This window comes from Salvia splendens, chromosome 18, assembly GCF_004379255.2.
Source record: "Salvia splendens isolate huo1 chromosome 18, SspV2, whole genome shotgun sequence".
In the NCBI taxonomy this organism is placed as follows: domain Eukaryota; kingdom Viridiplantae; phylum Streptophyta; class Magnoliopsida; order Lamiales; family Lamiaceae; genus Salvia; species Salvia splendens.
In genome coordinates this window covers 18,426,112-18,449,631 of record NC_056049.1, presented here as the reverse complement: position 1 = coordinate 18,449,631, position 23,520 = coordinate 18,426,112, and the positions used below count along the sequence as shown (strand labels likewise).

Below are 23,520 nucleotides of genomic sequence, written 5' to 3'. Positions count from 1 at the left end.
TAATATCTATCATTTAGTTGTACTTAGCAATTTAACAGTGAATTAGCCATATAGCACATCCTAATTTTCCTAGTTTTGATAATGTATAATTAAAGATCAAATTAGATCAATAAATTAATTGTCAAGATTAAATATCCCATATGTCATTTTATACTTCCTCCATCTCAATAAATATGAAATGTTTACTTTTCGTCATGAGATTTTATATAGTGTTTTTTTGTGAGTTAAAGAAGGGAGGGTAAAGTAAGAGAGAGGTAAAATAAAGATAAAATTATTTCTATTTTAGGAAACGTTTCATTTTTAATAGGACAATACAAAAATAAAAACGTTTCACTTCTAATGAGACAAAGGGATTATTATATTTGGGCAAGAGAGGGGGGGAGTATATTAGGGCACCCGCAACGCGTCTCGTTGCTGGCTCTATCTCGTCTCGGAGAGACGAGACCGCATCGAGACAGCGTTGCGGGCTCCGTTTCGTCCTCGTCTCGTCCCCATCCCGTCCCTTGTCTCGCCGCGGAGGGAAGTCTTGCGAGACAGCTCGCCACGCGCGTTTGCGACGTGGCGAGCTCCGGTTCGTCCGTGACGCCCACTCGCCGGCCCGCGAGTGGGCGTCGTTTTTATCCGAAAAAAATATATTTTTTTAAATTTTTTTTAAAAATTCAGGAAAATTTTGAAAACAAAAAAAATCCCAAAACATATACTAGCCGTTTATAGCCATTTTTTGCAAATTTTTAATTTTTTATATTTTTTTAAGCCCCCAATCACTTCTATAAATATCAAATCATTCCCACAAATTAATCCACCATAAAAAAAAACTCTCTATTCTCACTCAAACACTCTACATTCTTCATCTCAAAACATTATTCTTCTCCCAAATTTAATCTATTCATGGATCCTTTTTAGCAAATTCGTCGAATAAAAAAATCAAATACCCTGAATTTTCAAGTATCGTTGGAATCCACAGACTAAAAGTTCGTCGGAGCTCTCTCCCAAATTCGAAATAAAATCCTTCACCTCCCCAAGTCTATCGCTGCGAATTTTTGTTGCCTCGAGAGAGATTTTGAACGGAAGATTTTAAATTATGTATTATTTATTTTTTTAGGATTTTATTAATGTGGTTTTTTATTTTTTTTAGAATTTTAAGATGTAATTTTATTTTATTTAATGAAGTGTGTTTTTATTAATTGAATTTGTTGGAAATAAAAATAAAAATGAAATTGAATGAATAGTTAAGGGATGAGATGGTTAAGAGATGAGGGGATGCATGTGATGTCTCTTAGTTAAGAGATGAGGTGAAAAGTACAGTGGAGCCCATGAATAGTGAAAAGATGAGACTATTAAGAGACGGATAATAGACCGCGTTGGGGATGGCCTTAGTCAATAGAAATTTTTGGTTGATTAATTCAATTAAGGAAAATAAAAAATTAAGGATTAAAATAAGGACGTATAACTGTTGATTTGTTTTTCAAAAATTCAAGGATTAAAATAAGGATGTGTTGATTTGTTTTTAAAAAATAATTTGATTCTCGTCTATTTCATAACGTGGGAAAGTGGGTTGTTACAAAGGGAGTAAATTAGATCATTATGATACTTAAGTAAAGTCAATATAGTGCATTAATCAATTACACATGCAGATACTTTCCATTGAAATGCTACAAAATGATAATCCATATAGGATATTTATGGGGAATATTCTCTCTTAATCTACATGGTTGATTTATTGATCCAATAATATTTTCATTATTTTGTCTTTGGTTATGCACACATATAGGGATGAAATGTATATAATGCAACCATATATGGTCGCTTTAAAGTGTAACCATCCCCTTATATTCTATAGAAAGTGTAACCATCCCCTTATATTCTATAGTAGGACCGAATACTAGGGAAGATGGAGATATCAATGAAATTCAATACCCACTCAAGTCTTTGAAAAGTTTAAATTACTGTCTTTGAAAAGTTTAAATTTTTGGTTGGGCTCAGATTTTAATATACTATTAATATTAATAAAGTAAGAGAGATGAAGAAAAATGATAATGGAAATAATGTTAGTAGAGAGTGGAGTTCACATCATTAGTATAGTATAGTTTGATTTCTAAAATTAGAAAATCATGGACTAAAAAAAGAAAAATGTTTTGGAGACATAATGTCTAAGACATAATGAGGTTAAAGTAGTCATTTTAGATTGTTTTATATTTTTATTTAACTTTACAATTTGTATATATACATTCTTGTCCTTATATGAAAAAACGTTCAATTCTTCTAATTTAGGTGAATGAGATTAGCTAAGATCCCTATAATTATGGCATACTCCTAACATTTCTTTAATTACATTTAGTTACAACAAATCTCTATTTCACAATTCTATTATTTGAAACTTGATTGTGATTGTAATTCGCAAATAATGATAACTTAATTAATTAATTATTTGGTTTAATATTATTAATAAAACCTATCCTAATGTTAAGAGATATAAAATACAAACTAATAAAACATTTAATAATATAAGTTAATTGAAGATATACCATGCAAATAATTAATAAAGACATGCATGAACTTTTTTTTCATCAAATAATTAATTTATCGAAATATATCTTTCAAAATTAATCTTATCATATTTACATTTACAATGTGTAACACTATATACGTTATATAAATTGACTTTAGAGTTTTCATAATTTAATTAGAAAATTCATCACATCTCATCCTCTATATTTCATATTGCTTAGTAATAAAATAAGTATGAAACTAATTAAAAATAAATAAATGTACTATTTAAATTTTAGAGATATAATACTTTAAATAATTTTCATAATTATAATATCTTAGTGGTTTTAACTATAAAATAAGTTATACTCCCTATTTGATTTTTTTATCACTGACCCGAAAAATAGCATATTTTTTTGTCTCGTACGAATTACAATGCACATTTGATCAATTCACATTGTATTGTTTTTTCCCAAACTAAAATTCCCTATGAAAATTAAAATACATATCTTATCAATCCCCTTATGCAGCTTATAAAACAGTTTTTAATAAATAATATTTTTCATACTAACTTTTATTTATAAAAATAGTAATAAATTATATTTGTAAGAACAATCATTTTTAATTTTATATTTTAAAAATATATGATTATTTCTGTAAAATTACGAAATATACTTTTAATGGTACTCTAATTAAAAGTATGAATACTCTAAGTAAGACTTTAAATACTCAATTTAAAATTATGAATACATTGAATGCAAGCATGATAAGCATGTGCCGATTAATTAAACTTCATAATCTAATATTTATGTTTCTAAAATAACAAGAGGGTAAATTAGTCACAATATAAAATATAATTATGTCAAGATAACATAAGGGTATTATGGCATAGAGACATTATGTCTCTAAATCACTACTCCTAAAAAAAATAGTTCATATTTTTCAGAGACGGGGAATAAGACTAAATATATATGAAATCTAATATCTACCTTAGATAATAATTAGCACTATGTAATTAATAAAATTAGAACGATTATTCATGTATGTATCGTTAATATATATGTTGACATTATGATAAGTACACAAATTACGAAAAGATGAAATAACAAAATTTGTGATAAAAAATATATTGCAGATTTTGTGTTGAGAAATTTTCATGTTATGCGTAAAATTGTATTACAATATACTATGTAAAAATATGACATTAATATATTTTTATATTAAAATAATGATTATAAAAAATTTCATGTGGCATCTCCCGGTTCATTAGATCTCGCAATCTAATGGGTACTATTATCCTAGTTGTTATTTAATTATATTCTATGTACATATATATTTGCAAGTAGTATGAGGAATATTTTTTAAATAACATTACTATATACTCCACACATATATATTGGCATTATTGCTATTTAAATTCCACAAAGACTTACATATTAACAAAGACTTACTCATTATGAATAAACAACTAGGAATAAACATGCTAAATCGTGGGAAAGTGCTTGAAATAGGAACATGCAATTCTAAGAACGTGGGAATTAATGGATGATAATAATGCATCCTAATTAACTAATTTACAAGGAGATCGATCGTAACTATTTTTTTATTGTAATTAAGGATAAAGATGTCAATAATTCTTCAAGAAGTTGGGCTTTTTAATGTTGTGGCTAGCCCATCCTCGTCATTGGACTTTGGCGATGAGCTGAAGGTGAAGGAGTACTATCAAAATCTTGGGCCCCCAATAGCCCGATTAAGAATTGCAACCACATTATTTGTTGGAATTATTAGATTTTTGTTTCCTTATGGAATTTGGTGTAGGGAGAGATGGGGATGTTGAAGTTGGAGAACGAATGTGGAGGGGAGAGACTTTACCGGCTTAGCTCGAGACATGAAAGAGAGAGACAAAGTCGAGACGACAACTTCATTTTATTCGTAATTTATTGGGATGGAAATCACGATTTAGCCGCGATGAATTTGGACGCCGTGGTCTATTAAATTTGGTAAAGTGCACGATAGTGATATGTTCTGATATGCGTGGTATCGATCATGCATCTTCAATGCATAACATGATAATTGAAGATGAATGAAACAACGTTACTTATTGGCTGGACGAGCAAAGGGTGGTTCTAGATCGACCATCGTAAACAATCCTCCAAGTCAAGGCACACCTCTATAATTTCGAGAGGTTTCTAGTCTGCGTGCTTCTACGAAGAATAAGTCCATGGTCGCTCCACGCCGACCTCATCAAAGATATTTGGAACTGCACCAACAAATTCCATCAGTAAAATATATCTTTAATTTTTAATTTGTAGGACTTAGTAGTAATTTTAATAAGGTAATTTCATAATTTATTTCTAATGTATTTTAATTTTACAAATTATTTGGTAATAAAAAGTCAAAATTAATTGATAATTAAAAAATTAATTTAAATTAAATGAGAGAAATATGATACTACATCGGTCTCATTAAAAATGAAATGTTTTCTAAAACAAAAATACCATCACCTCTATTTTTTCATCTCTCTTACTTTATTCTCTATTCATTAATTCACAAATAACACTATATAAAATTTCGTATCAAAAAATAAATGTTTCATATTTAATGAGATGGATGGAGAATATAGGATTTGTAATATGAGATATAAATTAAGGGGTCGTTTGGTAGCTATATTACGCCTAGCAAAGGGATTAATCTGGATTTATTTGTGTGTTTGGTAGTTATGTTACCAAACTTAATAACCCGTGTTTTATATCCGGTCTACACAAAGCCCACTGAAAATTCTATGTTTTACTCATATTTGTAACTAACCAAAATCCTATGATATTTATTATGGAAGCCTAGTAATTTTAGCAAAATACAATTTTACCCATCAAAATACAATATGAACGCAACACATTTCTCTTTTTCACAACAATGGCGATGGAGAGCTCTTCCTAAATTCTCTCAATCTGCCTCCCTCCATTTCTTTTGGTGACTCGAAAACCTTCATGCCACTACATTTCTTCCGGTGACTCCATCTCTCCCGACAACTTTGTTTCTGAATCAAGGTTAGGATTTTTGCAATTATTCTTCAAGTTTTATCTGAAATACCTTGAAAAAACCCCTCGAATCTCTTGGACTATTTCAACAACTCACTAATTTGTTAGCCTATTTCTCCAATCTGTAATTGTGTGACAAATTGAGAGATGTTGGACACATTGCAGCTACCACTACTAGAAAATAGGCTTATAATCACACCTGGAACTGTCAACATAAATATGTTCTTATTACACTTTATCTATAGTGGCATTTGGTGCAAGTGTGATATTAGTAGATGTAATAATAGGTGACGTGTAGAAATAAAGTCTCTATTACCACACCTAAGACTGTAAAGACAAAGCCCGTCTAATGTCACTTAAGTGTAACAAAACGCAAATAGAGACTATACTCATTTACAACAACTGAAAATTACAAAAACTTCCCTATAAATAATTGAAATTACATTTTCTCCTACAAATATTCATAATTTACATTTTCCATCTATAATTAAAAATCAAAATATTACATTTTCCACCTTTAATTATTTATATTTTTTGATAATTTAAATATTAAAATTTTTCTTTAGATATCAACAAACTCATAGTCACTTATAATAGAATGTTAACTTAAATACATAACCATAAATTAAATATAATATTTAAAATGCCTCAAATATAAAAGGACTGTTACATAAAAAATTTGCATAATAGTTTTAAAATAATCAATATATACAATGTAAAATGAAAATCAATGTATACAAACATAAAATTCTAGATCTAACATTCATCTAGCATTTTTTATTTCCCTTTGAGCTCCCTTTGACAAACATCACATCTTCATGTCCACAATAACTTCATCTGTTCCTGTTAATGCAATAGAAATGCAATATATTATTTAACATATCAAAACAAAATTTGATACTATGTTCAAGATAAATACTCCACTAAGCTAGCAAAATTGATAAATGTAAAGTCTAGAAAAGAACTAAGGCTTTACCTACTCAAAGCTCAAATTATGAACGAATTTACCATCACCCTTTTCCTTGTCTATTTTCAAACAGAATTCAAACATTCATACTTAAAAAACATGAGAAATATTTGACATGGGATGTATCACTAATTTTACAGCTAAAAGCACTAGGAAGATAGTATTACCTCAAACGCGTTCTTCAAATGATCGAGTTCCTTGTCGATCTGATAGCCTGATTAAATGCCCTCATTAGCAAAGATTGGCTTGTGGTTTGGACCTGCAAATCGGTCGGACAAACATAATAAACTCAAGTAAATCTGAGACTAGCCAAACTTGTGAAGTAATCAATCACAAACAAGTTGAGACTCGAGAGCGAAGTACTCAGACTGAGAGAAATAATATGCACTTCAATAAATGGAAAAAGTTTCAGAATTACAGTAATAACAATTTTAGATATATACTTTAACATATGAAGCCAATGATCCACAAAACTCATATTTTTAGACCCCAAAGAAGGAACACAATGTTCTTCAAACTTAATTTGCAATGCTTAATTTGTATGCTCTGATGCAAAATAAGAAAAAATGGAATCTTATTAAATATTTCAAAATGAACAACTGAGAGAAAGACAATATCGGATTCTACTTACATAAACTACCCCTCAACCCAGTAGCAAGGACATTGCACTTTTATAGTTGACTTGGTTAAAAACTTGCATCTCTACGGCATTCCTAACTAGTGAAGAAAAAAACAGAGCTTGCAACATGTGACTATGTCTGCACAATTAATTGGCTAAATAACAATAATCAGAGCATCGATACTCGCGAAGTGGAACAAACCAAAACTCTCAAGAAGGGTAAGTTTCTGTCAAACTAATAAGTTCCAAAGAGTCAACTAGTCGAGAAGAAGAATTACACTTTAAGCACGAATGAATTCACATAAAGGCATCAAGTGATTTTGGTCACTGGTAATCATATCAGGCAACAGTAATTCATTAATACTATCATTCATTATCACATGTATCCATATGAACTAACATGCAAATGTAAAAGTAGTGCATCATAGAAACTTAATACTTTATTCCAACCTGAACAAACTAAAATATAGTATCTCATCACACCCATGACTAAACTCACACAATTTCTAGGAAGAAGGTTTCAATGAAAAATTCAATTATGCTCAAGCCACAAACATAAATCAAACATTGAAATCTTAAATGTGTAATAGGATGTACAATTATTAAGAAATTCAAGATACCCAACTAACAAATACTAAAAGCAAAGACATTCAAATAAAACTAAAACAAATGAGGGGCTGGGGTAGCATTCTAATGACAATCCACATGAAAATAACCAAAGTTTGGGAATGTAAATGAATAAATTGTAGTTTCAGTTTTGGATGAGAGAATCTGAAGGAAAATTGCAGTATATCAACACTTAATAAAATCAAAATGACCATATACTACTACAAAATGGATGGAACAAGAGACATAAATATTTCTTGAATCACAAAATTTCAACCTGGAATTTTCTGCTGGAAAATTCTATCCTCCGAAAACCCAAAGGTGTTTCTCTGCAACAAATCCTGTTAGCAATGAAAATCCAATCTCCTGCTCGGATTGGGAGAATTAGGGAAAGGATGGGGATTTTTAAAATTGAGAAGTTGGGAACGTGAATTTTGGGGGATTTGAATAGCGGGGGTTTTGGGGGGATTTGAAACTGAGAGAGAGACGTGAATTAGGGATGGGGGGAAGTGAAATAATCAAATAGCTGTGGTGTATAGTAAAAGCTTTACATTTTCTATTAATTTAGTTTTTATATTTTATTATTTAAATATACAGTAATTGGATTATTATTATTATAAAATTTTAAAACACTTCAATAAGTGTAAGGAAATGCATCTCGTTGTTACATTCATTTGAAGTGCAGTATTAGCATTTGATAAAAATGTGATCAAAGATGGGTGTAATGATTGACTATATATAATGACACCTTTTGATAAGTGTGATAAACTAGGTGTAATAATAGGCAATTTTTTTAGTAGTGTACGGACTGCGTTTTGTTTGCAGATTTTTGTAAAGCTTTGGGCATCTTGAGCCTATTCAAGTTTGGGACAGATCTTGACATTACGCCTGCAATGGATTTAGTTTGTCCAACTCACCATTTCCTCCTTTTATCTGCAAACAACAAAGGTCCAATTTTTATGGATAAAATTCGGTTTCTCTCTCTCTTTTTCTTCTTAATATTTTTTCTGGTTTTCTTTTTATGTGATTGGATTGGAAATGTAATGTTATGCTTTTTGAAAGGCTGTATTTCTTTTGCTTCAATTAGTAATTCGTCGTTTCTTTTCCGGCTATGTTGCATTTGTATTCTGTGTCACAGTTATTTCAGCAGGAATTTGAGTTTTCTCAATCACATTTTGCGCAGTAATTGAAGACGTTTACCCATCTCGTCCGCGTCAACTCAGAAGGGAAGAAACCTGCCAATTCTTATGGTAGTTCTTGTGCTTCTTCGACCCCGATCAAAAATAACCTGTCCAAGTGATGCATGTTTTGATGTTCACCCATGTTTTTTTTCCAGACATCCTTCATCAAAGTTCCATCATTTAGTGTGGTTGGTATCGTTTAACTTTTGCTTGTTGTATTGCTTTAGACGTCAATTTTGCTATGTCGCATTTGTGTTGGTTTTACTTATGTTTTTGTATTGAAAGACGTCATCTTCCTATTAAATCATGTTATGATTTTTGTTGATGTCAATTTGCTGTTCTCACTTTATTTTCATTATATTATATTCTAATTATAATTACGTAATACTTGAAGGCAATTGCTTTTTTATTTAAACAAAAATATAATATTTTGTTCAATCCACGAACGCTTTAAACTTCAAAAAATTTGAACGTACAAATTTGGCACTTGATAAAATATTTTCATATAGAATTTGTCCAAAATAATCAATGCTTATTCATAAAATTTGACCAAAATAATCAATGCTTACAAAAATAGAATACCAAAATAAAATACTTTTTTTTTGGTAGAATAAATATAAGTTTTTTGATAAGTAAGGAGTTTAGCCTGAAAATATGCTAATTTTTGTAAGGAGTTTAGCTTGAAAAGATGCTAATTTTTTTAAGGAGGATAGTGGTGGGTTAAGGTTGAGCGAATTGAGATACGAGCGAATCAAGGAATATCGGATTATCACCGATCGGGTGGATCAGTTAGCAAATGTCGTTGCCACTTGATCAAGGCGTTCTTGCTCTCGTTCTAGTGAACAGGGTTCGGCTGCTGCCACGCTTTAAGTTGAGAGTTTTTACGCTACTGTATTTATGCTAGGCATAATGCAAACTAACTGCTTGATCAAGCTATTTATCATGTTGACACAATTAATGGATCAAGTAAGCGACAGGCGGAAATAAGAGCTTAACTACCTAGGTATGCTACGAGAAACACAAACACTCTGCCATTCATCACGATTAAACACTAAATCAAGGACTAAAAAATGAAACTAAACTGGAACAGTAAACGGGATGACGAAAACAAAACAACTCCGATTTTTGTAGCTCAGAAAAGTGCGGTGAACATGCGGAATACAAAAAGATCAAAACTTGAACTACGGAACAACACTGAATTTAAACTAAGCTAACAATTTCAGAAAGTAAGAAAGCGAGTAAGGCCGAGGAGCTCTCAGTTGGAAACTTGGGACGGCGCCGAACAGATATTGAGTATTCTGTCTCGCTCCCTTCGGTCGCTCTCTCTCTAACTATATCTTTAACTAAGCTACCTTCGGAACTGGAAACTAAACTCAAAACTGAACTAGAACGAAAAAAAGGAAAATAAAAGAAGAAACTGAAAAGGAGATGCTAAAAAGAAGATTTTTTAATTATGGTGGCACATCCTCTATTTATAAGCTTGCCGCAATGACCTCCAGCTGGATAACGATCTCGGAATAGGATATTCGCTCACGCTGTGATCGAGCGTCTCATCGATTGATACGTGCCTTCCTTCTAGAATAACGTCGCTCCTCAATAACAGAATGATGACTCAGCTATGTCCTTGCGTCTTGCGTTTCAGCACGTGTCCCCTTCTAGAACGTCGTCCTTGATAACAGAATGATGATCATCATCCAGCTCATTAGCCTCACGTGTCCTTCTTCTAGAACGCAGTGGTCCCCGCCTAACTGCTTGATCACCCCCTTGATAATTTCACCCAATTTTTGGCATTTTTTCGCCTTTTGTACCAACTTGATTTGATTGGCCTTGTTGTCTTGGTCAAACGGCATTCCTGCACAATTAACACTTGTTTTGCGCGATAAACTGATCAAGTAGCATACATTTTACCCTTAAATCGATGCATGAAATAGGCCTTATCAGATAGTTTAGTAATTAATTTAAATTAATGAGGATAGTTTAGTAATTAATTTAAATTAATGAGGATAATTTTGGCAATCATAATTTTAATCCTTGCTTGTGACTTATTGTACCAAACACTACAATAAGATAACTCACAATTATCTTAATCTACCAAACACCCAATATATGTAAATTAACTAATCGAAACTATGATAACTATCATAATGGTATCATATCTAGTCGAAACATGACATAGCTACCAAACGAGCCTTAAGGGAAATAATGATATGAGTTATGACAGTGACCAGAGGAATGATCAGGATGAGCGGGAGGTACCTATTGTGGATTTGGCCTAGCATTAGCAACGGATATGGCCATCTCAAGGGCTATTTTTTTTCTTCCTATTTCCACGTCAGCATTTTACCAACATGAGACATGATTTATCTTTCTGCAGTAGAATAGCCTATCTTAGGGCCTATCCCACTTCCCATTTCATTTGAACATCATCATTATTTATATCTTAATTTTAATTGTTGGTATCAAATAACATAAGATAAAATGGTAAATAAAAATAAATTCAAACACAAATAAATTAATACCTCTGTATTTTAAAAATAGAAACCATTGAAACGACACTGTTTTTAATGCACAATTGGTAAAGTAAGAGAGAGGAAGAGAAAAGGTAATGGAATTAATGTTAATGAATTGTGAGGTCCATTTTATTATAGTGGTATAAGTGGTAAATAAATTGATATATAGGGGTTTAAAATTTTCCTAAAATAGAAAATTTGAAAGTTTCTATTTTTAAGAGACGGACTAAAATGAAAAGAGTTGTTATTTTTAAAATACGAAGGTAGTATAAAAAAGCATACTTATTTATTTATTTTTTTAAAGATACATCCTACATTTAAAAAAAACACAGAAAAAAATAAACTAAAAAACACATATAAAAACCTAGAAGAAAAGAAGAAGAATGACTCAAGCGTCGTCGTCGTCGGAATCCAAATTTTGCCGGAATTGTCAAAATTTTGTGGAGAATTTTCGGAATTCATTTTCTAGAGAGAAAAAAAAGTATCGAGTGAGAATGAAGGGGTGGATGCAAAAGAATGAGGTATGAAAGTATATATAAATAATTATAAAAAAACAAATAACATGATATGATTGATCATCATCTCTATCACCACAATGTGGGGCAGACGATCGGCCCTATGGGATCGGCCGGGGCTGACTGATCGGGCAATTAGGGTGCAAGGGGAGGGCAGTAGACCGCCCTCTCTTCAACAATGAAGGGCCTATGGATGGGCCGACCAAGGGCTCAGGCGATCAGCCCCATTGCTAATGCTCAAAGTTTAAAGATGCGAATTACAATTGAACAAAAATTGTACAGGAGAGGAGTAAGTCAATTATCAACGGGATATTTCACATTAGTAGTCTAGCACACCACTCTTCTTGTGCACAGCTAAAAGGTATCCCTCTTCATTTGTGAAAGTTGTGAAACTGAAGCCTTCAGTAAAAATTAAAATATAAAGTGAAGCCTATTTCTACACTACAAAAAAAATCTACCACTAGAGTGAAACCAAGCACTTCAATCTTTCCTCATTGTTAAATTAAATGAAAACCCACTTACCCAACTTTCTCAAAATCCAATCTTTTGACCTCCAGTAGAAAAAAAGCATGATTTGATTCATCTAGACAGAGCTAATGGGGTTAACAAGAAACCCCTCAAGATTTATCCATCTTCTTCTCCTCCTCATTTTAGCCTCTCTTCAACTCCTCTATCCCTCCAAATCTTCACCTGATTTCAGCAGCATAGTGTACAAAGGGTGTGCAAAGCAGTCTTTTTCAGATCCAACAGGAGTGTATTCTCAAGCACTCTCCTCCTTGTACGGCACCCTTCTCTCACAGTCCTCAAAGTCCAAGTTCTACATGGCTTCAACCGGCACTGGGCAGACTTCAATCTCCGGCCTTTTCCAATGCAGAGGTGATCTATCAAATCTTGATTGCTACACCTGTGTGAGCAGGCTGCCCATACTCATAGACAAGCTCTGTGGCAAGCCTATAGCAGCAAGATTGCAGCTTTATGGCTGCTACATGCTCTATGAGGTTGCTGGCTTTGCCCAGATTTCTGGGATGGAAATGCTGTATAAGAGCTGTAGTGGGGCTAATGTTGGTGGAGCTGGCTTTGAGCAGAAGAGAGATGCTGCTTTGAGTTCACTTGAAAGTGGGATGAGTGGAGGGTTTTTCACCACCAGTTATGAGGCTGTTTATGTGCTGGGGCAGTGTGAGGGTGATGTGGGGGCTAATGACTGTGTGGAGTGTGTGAAAAATGCAGTCCAGAAAGCTCAGGTGGAGTGTGGGAGCTCCATCTCTGCTCAAATCTATCTCCACAAGTGCTTCATTGGCTATAGCTATTATCCCAATGGGATCCCCAAGAAATCATCTCCTGCTTCCTACTCATCTCCTTCATCTTCAGGTAGTGTTGATTCTGTTATTTAATTAATTGGTTCTTGGATTTGATTAATGCAAGATTGGATTTTTAATTGGATTATTGTAGGGGGAGGGCCTAATACAGGGAAGACAGTGGCTGTCATTGTGGGAGGGACAGCAGGAGTGGGGTTTTTGGTCATTTGCTTGCTCTTTGCAAGAGGTTTATTGAAGAAAAAAGATGGTATGGATTCTTGAATCTTGTCTGTGATGGTGATGATTATGTGCTTTTTTTTCCACTAATGTTACTGCATTCATGTTTCACTTTGCAGATTACTAAGAAGTCTGTAAACACCACAATTATTTGAGGGTGGAGCTTTTTTTGTCTTTGAAAATAGTAGTAGTACTACACAACTAGAAAACCACTGGTGGTGTTTTTCATTCTTTTAAGGAATGTGAATTCCCAGGTTGTTGAACTTTGAAATCAAACTTAATTGTAGATTTGAGTAGTGGAAGTCGGTTTTTAGCTTGTGTAGATTTGTTGATTTAATTAATTAAGGTTTAGGGATATTCAAAAGTGTTGGTGAAGAACTTGTGTTTGGTTGCAATGGAGGGAGGTAATCAACTTGTTAGTCAGTAGTACCAATCAGAACGTGCCACGTCGTCTGCTTGCTGGCACGGACGTGCCACGTCGCCTGCTTGCTGGCACGGACGTGCTCGATGCATCGAACAGCGCCGTGCCAGCGGCAAGAGCGCAGTGGCGGACAGCGGAGCCGTGCCGCTGGCACGGACGAGCAATTGCTCGCCGCTGTGGATGCTCTCATGCTCTTGAAGAAAAAAACACAGACTCCTCTGCTCTCTAACCGTATGCAGGCAGTAGGTCAAATGTTCTACTCATAATCATAGAAAGGAAAATTTTGTAAATCTGTTTCCAACTTATAAATCCCAACGCAAACCAACATGATTTTGAATCAAAAGGTAACTAATAAATCTATTTGAAATTAAGTACTCCCTCCGTCCTCCAAATTTTGTCATAGTTTGACCGAGCACGGGTTTTAAGAAATGTAATGAAAAGTGGATTGAAAAAGTTGGTAGGATGTGGGTCCTACTTTTAATGTACTCCCTCCGTCCCGCACTACTTGCACTTATTTCCTTTCTGGGCGTCCCAAGTTATTTGCACTCTTTCCATTTTTAGTAACAATTTATACCTACAGCCATAATTGTTGACTTTGTCTATCACTCATTCCTTAATCTCCGTGCCCAAAAGGAAAGGTGCGAGTAGTGCGGGACGGAGGGAGTATTAGTTTTACAATAAAATGTGAATTGAAATAAGTTAGTGGAACGTGGGGCCCATTACTAAAAATAGTAAAAAGTGAAACGTGACAAATTTTGTGAGACGGACGGAAATGGAAAAATATGACAAAATTTCAGGGACGGAGGGAGTACTTAGTATTATAATTAGGCCACTCGACCTTGCACGTGTGGGCTGAAATGAACATCAGATTTCCATCACATGAGTAGGCAATGTAAGACATAAGAGAACCATCATCGATATGACAGGAATGAAAATAGGTCTTCCACTCTTGAGATAGATAAGAAATAAAGAAATCCATCATTGACTTGAGCCAGCTCTAGATAAGAGAGAAAAAAAATCATCATTGACCTGGACCTGCTCTGATACCATATTAGAAATAGGTCACTCACGAGTCACCCCCCTTAAAGACCTCATAAGAGTAAAGGGTTATTCAATAGGGTCATAATCAAGTTGACGTGTGACAGACCCCTTAAAAGACCTCATAAGAGGGAAGAGTTATTCAGTAGGGTCATAACCAAGTTGACGTGTGACCGATTTTAGAAATTGAACGGTAAGTACTTACTTAAGTAACTAATGTCCTCTGATGAAGAATTAATTCGCCCGTTTCAGCCTACACAAATTCCTTCCAAAACAAACTAATTAAATCAATACAAGAACAAGTAAAATGACAAGGAGGACTAAACAATTTCATCTCTCAACCAATAAGGTGTTGGGATATTAATAGTTGGGCCTGGTCCAATGAGCATAGTTAAAGTTAGTTATAGTTTTATTTTGATTATATTTTTTAAAATCTTTAATTAAATTCGTACTTCAAATTTTTCCATATGAATTTAACTACGATAAACAATAAATTATCAAAAAGAACAAGAAAACCGAAATTGGGCACATATAATTAAATACTACTGTTTAGCACAAGTAACTTGCAAAAATGCGTAACTGTAGGCCCACCTCCTATGCATAAATGTGCCCATCACTATCTAAGGCAAATGAATTAATAATAATATAATCGATTATTATTATTATATCACTGTAGCAAGAGTGATATAATAATAATCCACATGATTTTCCCTCTAGCCTTGCATTTCCCAGATTTCTGACCCTCAACAAGTAAAGTAATCTAATCTCAATAGCAAAACTCATGTTTTGTTTTTTCTATTTTGGGATTGAATGATTTGGATTGTTAAATTTGTGTTGAATTAGTGTATCCGAAGGTGAAGGTGCGGCAAGAGACTGAAGAAGAAGCTGATCATTATGATTACGGTTTAACTTCTCTGCGCTCCTTGAATGGCTCTCTTTCGATCACTATTCTTCTTTTTATCTGCATCTCTTGTTCGCCTTTCACCACTTGATTTTGCTTTCCATTTCTTAATCTTTCGTCAGTATTTCAGAAAACATAAAGAGTCGTTCTTGGAATTCTTAGAAATTTGTGATCCCATGATCGAGCTTTGCAAATTAGTCTCAACAATTATGTTTTACTTCCCTCCATCCTTGAAAAATATAAACTTTTTAAAACGGCACATATTTTAACGCACAATTGATATAATGAGAGAGAAGAATTGGTAAAAGTAAGAAAGAGAACGTAACATTAGTCAATTGTGGGGTCCACTTTCTAAAATAGAAAGTTTAGAAAGTTTAGAAAGTTTCTATTTTTAAGGACAGACAAAAATGAAAATAGTTTCTATTTTAAGGGATGAGGTAGTAAGATTAAATTTTACTTTCTCCGTCCACCATTTTAAGAGAGTGAAATGAGTATTGGTTTTATAATGGATTGTGAGTATATAAAAAGTTAGTGGAATCTAGAGTCTACATATTTAAAGTGGAATAAAGTAAATAGTTTTAAAAATAATGGACAGCCCAAATTGGTAAAGTGGCTCTTTAAAGATACTTAAAGTGGAATAAAGTAAATAGTTTTATAAATAATGGACCGCTCAAATTGGTAAAGTGGCTCTGTAAAGAGGGAAGATTAAATTTTTATATTTGTGCAAGTGTTTATATATGAAACTTTCTGAGCATCACAACTTGATTAGAGATGTCCCTTTTCATGTTGTGTAAATGATTCTCCGGTATCATTTGTAAGGGTTCCTGGTTCCGATTTCCCCAAATCACCATCTCCCGGCTTTCAGGCATCCAAGGGTTCGATATTTACCAACTTCCTTTTCGATTTACTGAATGTAATCTAACACATATTCCTTCCTCTCAACCAGAAACTAACAAAGCACCCATCAGCGGGAGCAACAAAACCAAACGACCTACTTCAGCTCCACGTCGTCTATGTCGTGCAGTCTTATCAAGTCCAGGTAACTTATATGTCACTTGTTGTTGTTGCTGAGGATGTATGAAGAGTTAGTTTACATACACATATCTGAGCTTTGCGTTTAGGCCTCCAAAATGCATTTGCTTGTTCAAGCTACGCCTTTAAGCTGATTAATCGTTCCTGCATTCGATAGTTCATGTTTGCGCTATTCTATAGTAACTAAGAAGTGAAAACTCTGATGACAATTTCAATTGCTCCAGTGTTTTGAGTGTTTTTAGTTTTCACTAATTCTTGATTTTGTCACTAATTTTCACGGCCTTGTCAAAAACATCAAATTTGGGTTCAGACAGAAATGGAGTGATCAGTAGAAGCAAAACACAAACAAGGAGAGAACTACTCTCACCTTTAAACAGCCATACTTCATGCCTGGACAGACACACCAGATGTAAGATCTCAACGAAATCTGGAGACGCAGAAGCCACACTTCCACACGCGCATAACAAGCACCTTACCGAGTCTAAGAGGCATGCGCTCGTAAGAGGAAGACCAAGACCAGCAGACGAAAAACAACAAAATAAAATGGGGATGTGATGTTACTGTTGAAAACGTGAAGGAAATAGAGAAGCCTCAAGCTTTTCATTTCCTAAGCCTTTTGGCTTTTCACTCCTAAGGTAACCTCCATGTAGTTTATGGGGATCCTTAATGCCAAGACTTTTGAAGTGGTCTCTCCTTACCTATAAATAGGTGGGTTTGAGAGATGAGACGAACACCACAACAAGCATTCTCTCTTCTCTAGCTCTCTACATCCTAGTTCACATATAGGAGCATTGTCTAGCTCGATTCTCGGAACTCAATCAAGTTCGCCGGTGCCTAGCGGGTTTGAGGTGCTTCTACACGCTAAGAGGAAGTCGTTTTATCTTTGGGGGCAATACGCCATTTCGTGAGCACTAGCCGGGGCGTAATTTGTCTTGCGGAAAGAGGGCTTTCCTCGACTCGACTTATAAATTTGGTTTGCTTTATTTCCGTTGTAATTTTCATTCCTCTTTTTGTTGCAAGTTTCCTTTCAATTGTAATAGTTAGAGTACCGCCTGTACACGGCTTGGGAATTTCTTCCCATTATTTCTAACAATCGCAAGATAAATTAGTGTACTCTTCTAAGACAGGATTATACCAATTGAAGTTGGAGGAAACATTAGCTCCAAAGCTGGAATGAAGAAACGAACAGTACCAATGTTCATGAGCTACGAAATGGTTAATTCCTTGAGATCTATTCTCTTGAGAATTGTGTTTATCGTTTGTCAGTTGACAAGCAAGACCAATTTTGACTTGGTAGTAATAATTGGGATGCTTGTGGTGTTGAATATACCAATGCACATATGGTTCAATATAATTGTGTACTTATTGGTGGAGACAATATTGTGCAAATTATTTCAACGTGTTGTTATAAACAACAATGATCACGAGGTGGTCGCAATGGTCTCCGACGTGAACATTGGTAACAATCCAAATGAATGGTTTGTTGATACGGGTGCCACATGTCATGTGTGCTCCGAGAGAAGCGTTTTTTCGACTTACAAATCTGTTGGAGGTAGAAAAGTACGTATGGGAAACCAGCCTCTTCCGAGGTGGTTGGTGTGGGTAATATGTTCCTAAAATTAGGATCCGGAAAGGTTCTTACCCTCAAGGATGTGCTGCATGTCCCAGATATCCGAAATAATTTGGTGTCAGGCTCACTTCTAGTAAATCATGGTTTTTCACTAGAATTTGAGTGTGAAAAGGTTATATTGACCAAGTATGAAAAGTTCATAGGTGAAGGTCACCTAGTGAATGGGCTTTTTGAGCTGAATGTTACGGTCATTCACCGTGGAAAAGGATTAAGAAATAAGGAAGATGACACATCCTCTTATTTGCTTGAGTGCTCTGATTTATGGCATAAAAGATTGGGACATGTAAATCTAAATGCTATAAAAAGATTAGTAAATCTTAATTTACTAAAAGTAGATAAGTTTAACTCACAAGAAAAATGTGAAGTCTGTGTTGAAGCAAAAATGACCAAGCTACCATTTCACTCGGTAGAACGGAGCACAAAACCTCTAGAGTTAATCCATACAGACGTGTGTGATTTGAAATTTGTGCAAACAAGAGGTGGTAAAAAGTACTTCATCACATTTATAGATGATTGCACAAGGTATTGTTACCTTTACTTATTAAGAAGTAAAGATGAGGCAATTGAAGCGTTTAAAGACTTAAAAAATGAAGCCGAAAATCAACTTAATTGTCGAATTAAGTGTGTTCGAAGTGATAGAGGTGGTGAGTATATAGCTCCGTTTGCAGAATTATGTCATGCAAGTGGTATAATTCACCAAACCACAGCTCCATATTCTCCTCAATCAAATGGTATTGCTGAAAGCAAAAATCGAACACTAAAAGAGATGATGAATGCCTTGTTGATTAATTCAGGATTACCCCAGAACATGTGGGGGGAGGCTGTGTTAACAGCGAATCATATCCTGAACAAAATTCCACTAAAAAATAGGGATGTGACTCCCTATGAGTTGTGGAAAGGGAAGAAACCTTCATATTCATACCTCAAAGTGTGGGGGTGTTTAGCGAAGGTAGAAGTACCACCTCCGAAACAAGTTGCAATAGGCCCTAAAACAGTCGATTGCATCTTTATTGGCCATGCACTTAATAGTAGTGCCTATCGTTTCCTAGTCCATAGATCAGCTGTGCCTGGCGTGGCTGAAGGAACAACGATTGAGTCAAGGAATGCTATATTCTTTGAGAATGTTTACCCTTGCAAGAGGCAAGAGGATCGTTCTAGTGAAAGAATGATGGATGAATCCACTAGTTCTAATCCTCCAAAAAGGACGAGGTCAAGTCTTGAGGATGTTGAACCAAGACGTGGTAAAAGAGTTAAAGTTGCTAAAACATTTGGTCCCGACTTCATAACTTTTATGTTGGATGACGAACCAAAGTCATTGGCGGAAGCTCTATCTGGCCCAGACGCAGCGTGGTGGCAAGAAGCTATCAATAGTGAAATCGAATCCATCATGAGAAATAACACTTGGGTGTTAGTAGACTTGCCTGAAGGCTGTAAGGCTTTAGGGTGCAAGTGGATTCTGAAAAGGAAATATAAGCCTGATGGTACTATAGATAAGTACAAAGCTCGCCTAGTTGTCCAAGGCTTTAAGCAGAAAGAAGGGCATGACTTTTTTGATACCTATTCACCTGTTTCGAGAATCACTTCCATTCGGGTGCTTCTTGCGATTGCTGCTTTGCACAATCTCGATATTCACCAAATGGATGTGAAAACTGTGTTTCTGAATGGTGATCTGGAAGAAGAAATATATGTGGAACAACCCGAAGGGTTTGTTGTGCCTGGGCAAGAGCGTAAATTATGCAAACTGGTAAAGTCATTATATGGGTTGAAACAAACACCATTACAATGGCATTTAAAATTTGACAAAGTGATGTTGGCAAATGGATTCACTATCAATGAGTGCGATAAGTGTGTTTACATTAAGAACACAGATAACGGTTTTGTTACTGTGTGTCTTTATGTAGATGATATGTTGATTACGGGCAGCAATAGTGCCATTATCAACGAAACCAAAAATATGTTGAAGAGAAATTTCGACATGAAAGATATGGGTTTAGCTGATGTGATTCTCGGAATCAAAATTAAAAGGAATCATGAGGGAATTGCTCTGACACAATCTCATTATATTGAGAAAGTGCTAAAGAAATTTCACTCGTTCGATTGTGAGCCAGCTAAGACTCCATTGGAACCCAACGTGCATTTGAGTAAGCACACGGGTGAGCCTATAGCTCAAGAATAATATGCAAAGATCATAGGGAGTTTGATGTTTATCACAAACTGCACCCGACCAGATCTTGTGTGTACGGTGAATAAGCTGAGCCGATTTACGAGCAACCCAAGCAAGGAACATTGGAAAGCTCTGCGTAGGGTTTTGAGATACTTGAAGTATACTCTTAACTTTGAGCTGCAGTACACAAGATATCCCCAAGTACTTGAAGGGTACTGTGATGCAAATTGGATCACTGATTCAAAAGACTCGTTCTCGACGAGTGGTTATGTGTTCATTGTGGGGGGTGGTGCTGTTTCGTGGAAGTCGACGATCCACCATGGAATCTGAGTTTATCGCATTGGATAAAGCAGGGGAAGAAGCCGAGTGGCTCAGAAATTTCCTAGAATGTATTCCATGTTGGAAGAAGTCAGTGCCGACATAATACTGTGATATACTGTGATAGCCAAGCAGCTATAGGGAGAGCACATAGTGGCTTATACAACGGTAAGTCTTGACATATTCGTCGGCGACATAATACCGTCAGACAATTGATCACAAGTGGTGTTATCACAGTTGACTATGTAAGGTCAGTTGATAACTTAGCGGATCCGTTAACGAAAGGTTTAAACCGTGATCAGTTGCATAAATTGCTAAAAGGAATGGGACTGAAAACCACATCTTAAAAGATGATTATAGTGGTAACCAAACCATACGATTTGAGATCCCATGGGCTTGGTTCAATGGGAAAACGAAGCTATATGAATCTAGTTGTAACACTCGGAAGATTTTTAATCTTCGCCCATTCTTTAGAAAGCATTGAGTGTTGTAACCTGCATGTGGTAGGAGGATAAGTTTTGACTTTTAATGATTCTTGAAAACCTCTAAGGGGTGGGTATTGCAGGATACCTGGAAAAGAATCACCTATGTAAGTGAAGAAGTGTGGGCCGCTTCAACATGTGAATCACTTATGAGTCCAAAGTGGTGTTCCATGGCCAGTAAAGGACACAAACGTGAGAACTGATGAGTTTGTAAATAATATTGTGTCAATATTATTGTCTCGGTATACACCAAGGAGGAATGGTTCAAGGCATCACGTCCACCAGGCCGCCGGTATGCCCGATAGTGTTGACTATGGAAAGTTCAAAGCCCCAAGCTACTATTCCAAATGCAATATTGTTTCTCGAGAATTGAGCAAAGAGTCTGCATACATGCATTTGTGTCTGGTGTTGGTTTGAGCTTGTAGCGCTCTAACCAATGTGGGGGATTGTTGAAAACGTGAAGGAAATAGAGAAGCCTCAAGATTTTCATTTCCTAAGCCTTTTGGCTTTTCACTCCTAAGGTAACCTCCATGTAGTTTATGGGGATCCTTAATGTCTTTGAAGTGGTCTCTCCTTACCTATAAATAGGTGGGTTTGAGAGATGAGACGAACACCACAACAAGCATTCTCTCTTCTCTAGCTCTCTACATCCTAGTTCACATATAGGAGCATTGTCTAGCTCGATTCTCGGAACTCAATCAAATTCGCCGGTGCCTAGCGGGTTTGAGGTGGTTTCTACACGCTAGGAGGAAGTCGTTTTATCTTTGGGGGCAATACGCCATTCCGTGAGCACTAGCCGGGGCGTAATTTGTCTTGCGGAAAGAGGGCTTTCCTCGACTCGACTTATAAATTTGGTTTGCTTTATTTCCGTTGTAATTTTCATTCCTCTTTTTGTTGCAAGTTTCCTTTCAATTGTAATAGTTAGAGTACCGCCTGTACACGGCTTGAGAATTTCTTCCCATTATTTCTAACAGTTACTAATTCTGCAGAAATAGAGTGTTGTATACAAATACATGTTAGTAACTAAACAAAAACAAAAAACCACAGCCACTTTTTTAACTGGCTTTTGAGCAATAACCAATCCCTTCTTTTACTTCATCTTTTCAGTCTAAGTGAATGCTTTAATTTAGTAAAAATGCTTCGGAGTTTAATATTTGAAATTTGACACATTTCTTCTATCAATTCCAATACCTTTGAGTGCAATTTTTGAAGTTAGAGAAAATGCATTGAACTACAATTAATGAATAGTTTCTTGTGTTTAAAGAATGCTAAAGAAATTGTATGTTGGACAAAATTTCCTCTACATATAGACATTTATTATTTTCAATGAAAGTGATAGTTATTACGTTAAAATGATAAAAATGCAAAAATGAATTAAAATTAAGTGTGTGAGATATCATATTGTTTCAATCCGTTCTATGCTTTCATAGTTGCAGGCTCACTTCTCTCGCATCCATCGAGAGGGCTATCGAGCAGCTGACTTCATGGAAGATAGGGGTCCAAGCATGTGCCCTTACTCCTACTTTCTATCATGGAGTTATAGTGTCTCCGTCATCTGATTATATTTATTGATGTGCATAACGGATTGTATTACAACTGCCAATCATATTTAAAATGACAACATACCACCAATGAGGACCCTTAGATTTAGGAGCATATTCAATTTTAGCCTGCCATGTGGCAGACTTGCTTGTTTATGTATCGAGCATTGCTTGATTATATCTAATTTCGTAACGCAGATTGTTTTGAACTATATGTTGAGTTGGTTGCCTAGATTGTTATTTTAATTATGGTGTCATCATAGTGCTCTGATTTCGTATCGCAGATTACTTTGAACCATATGCTGAGTTGCTTACCTATGTATCGCAGATTGCATGCTACGTTGTTGTCAAATTGTGACTTTAAGATTGGTGTCACCCTAACGCACCCTTATGCATACAACAATTTAATATACTACAATAAATTTGATTTACAAAATAATAGATATACTTTTAAAATAAATTAAAGTATTTATTATAAGACTATATTTTCACATGCTAATTTTAATAAAAGATTAAAAAATACTATAATCAAGGAATA

At 34.9% G+C, this 23,520-nt stretch overlaps 2 protein-coding genes and 1 long non-coding RNA gene across 6 annotated transcripts; 2 read left to right on the top strand and 1 right to left on the bottom strand.

The window, feature by feature from the left end:
- Window positions 1-6,146: 6,146 nt before the first annotated feature.
- LOC121776091 lies at window positions 6,147-8,228 on the bottom strand. Its single transcript, XR_006045234.1, has 3 exons — window positions 7,995-8,228; window positions 6,660-6,751; window positions 6,147-6,368 (listed from the first exon to the last, which is right to left on the bottom strand). It is a non-coding gene; the product is annotated as an uncharacterized LOC121776091 (long non-coding RNA).
- Window positions 8,229-12,312: 4,084 nt separating this feature from the next.
- LOC121776175 (plasmodesmata-located protein 3-like) lies at window positions 12,313-13,812 on the top strand. The gene is made up of 3 exons (XM_042173320.1): window positions 12,313-13,291; window positions 13,373-13,486; window positions 13,575-13,812. The coding sequence occupies exons 1-3, from the start codon at window positions 12,520-12,522 to the stop codon at window positions 13,580-13,582; spliced, it is 894 nt and encodes a 297-aa protein (XP_042029254.1). The 5' UTR covers window positions 12,313-12,519; the 3' UTR covers window positions 13,583-13,812.
- Window positions 13,813-15,626: 1,814 nt separating this feature from the next.
- Window positions 15,627-23,203, top strand: LOC121776421. Of its 4 annotated transcripts, none has more exons than XM_042173596.1 (5): window positions 15,627-15,664; window positions 15,758-15,817; window positions 16,635-16,690; window positions 16,762-16,854; window positions 22,872-23,203. In XM_042173596.1, coding segments are annotated over exons 1-5 (339 nt in total). In that variant the 5' UTR covers window positions 15,627-15,663; the 3' UTR covers window positions 23,001-23,203. The 4 variants fall into 4 exon arrangements, 2 of the variants coding, with proteins under 2 accessions (XP_042029530.1, XP_042029531.1); XM_042173597.1 differs by lacking the exon at window positions 22,872-23,203 and adding an exon at window positions 17,158-17,248; XR_006045289.1 differs by lacking the exon at window positions 22,872-23,203 and adding an exon at window positions 17,158-17,248 and having other exon boundaries at window positions 15,644-15,669; window positions 15,758-16,854.
- Window positions 23,204-23,520: the final 317 nt, after the last annotated feature.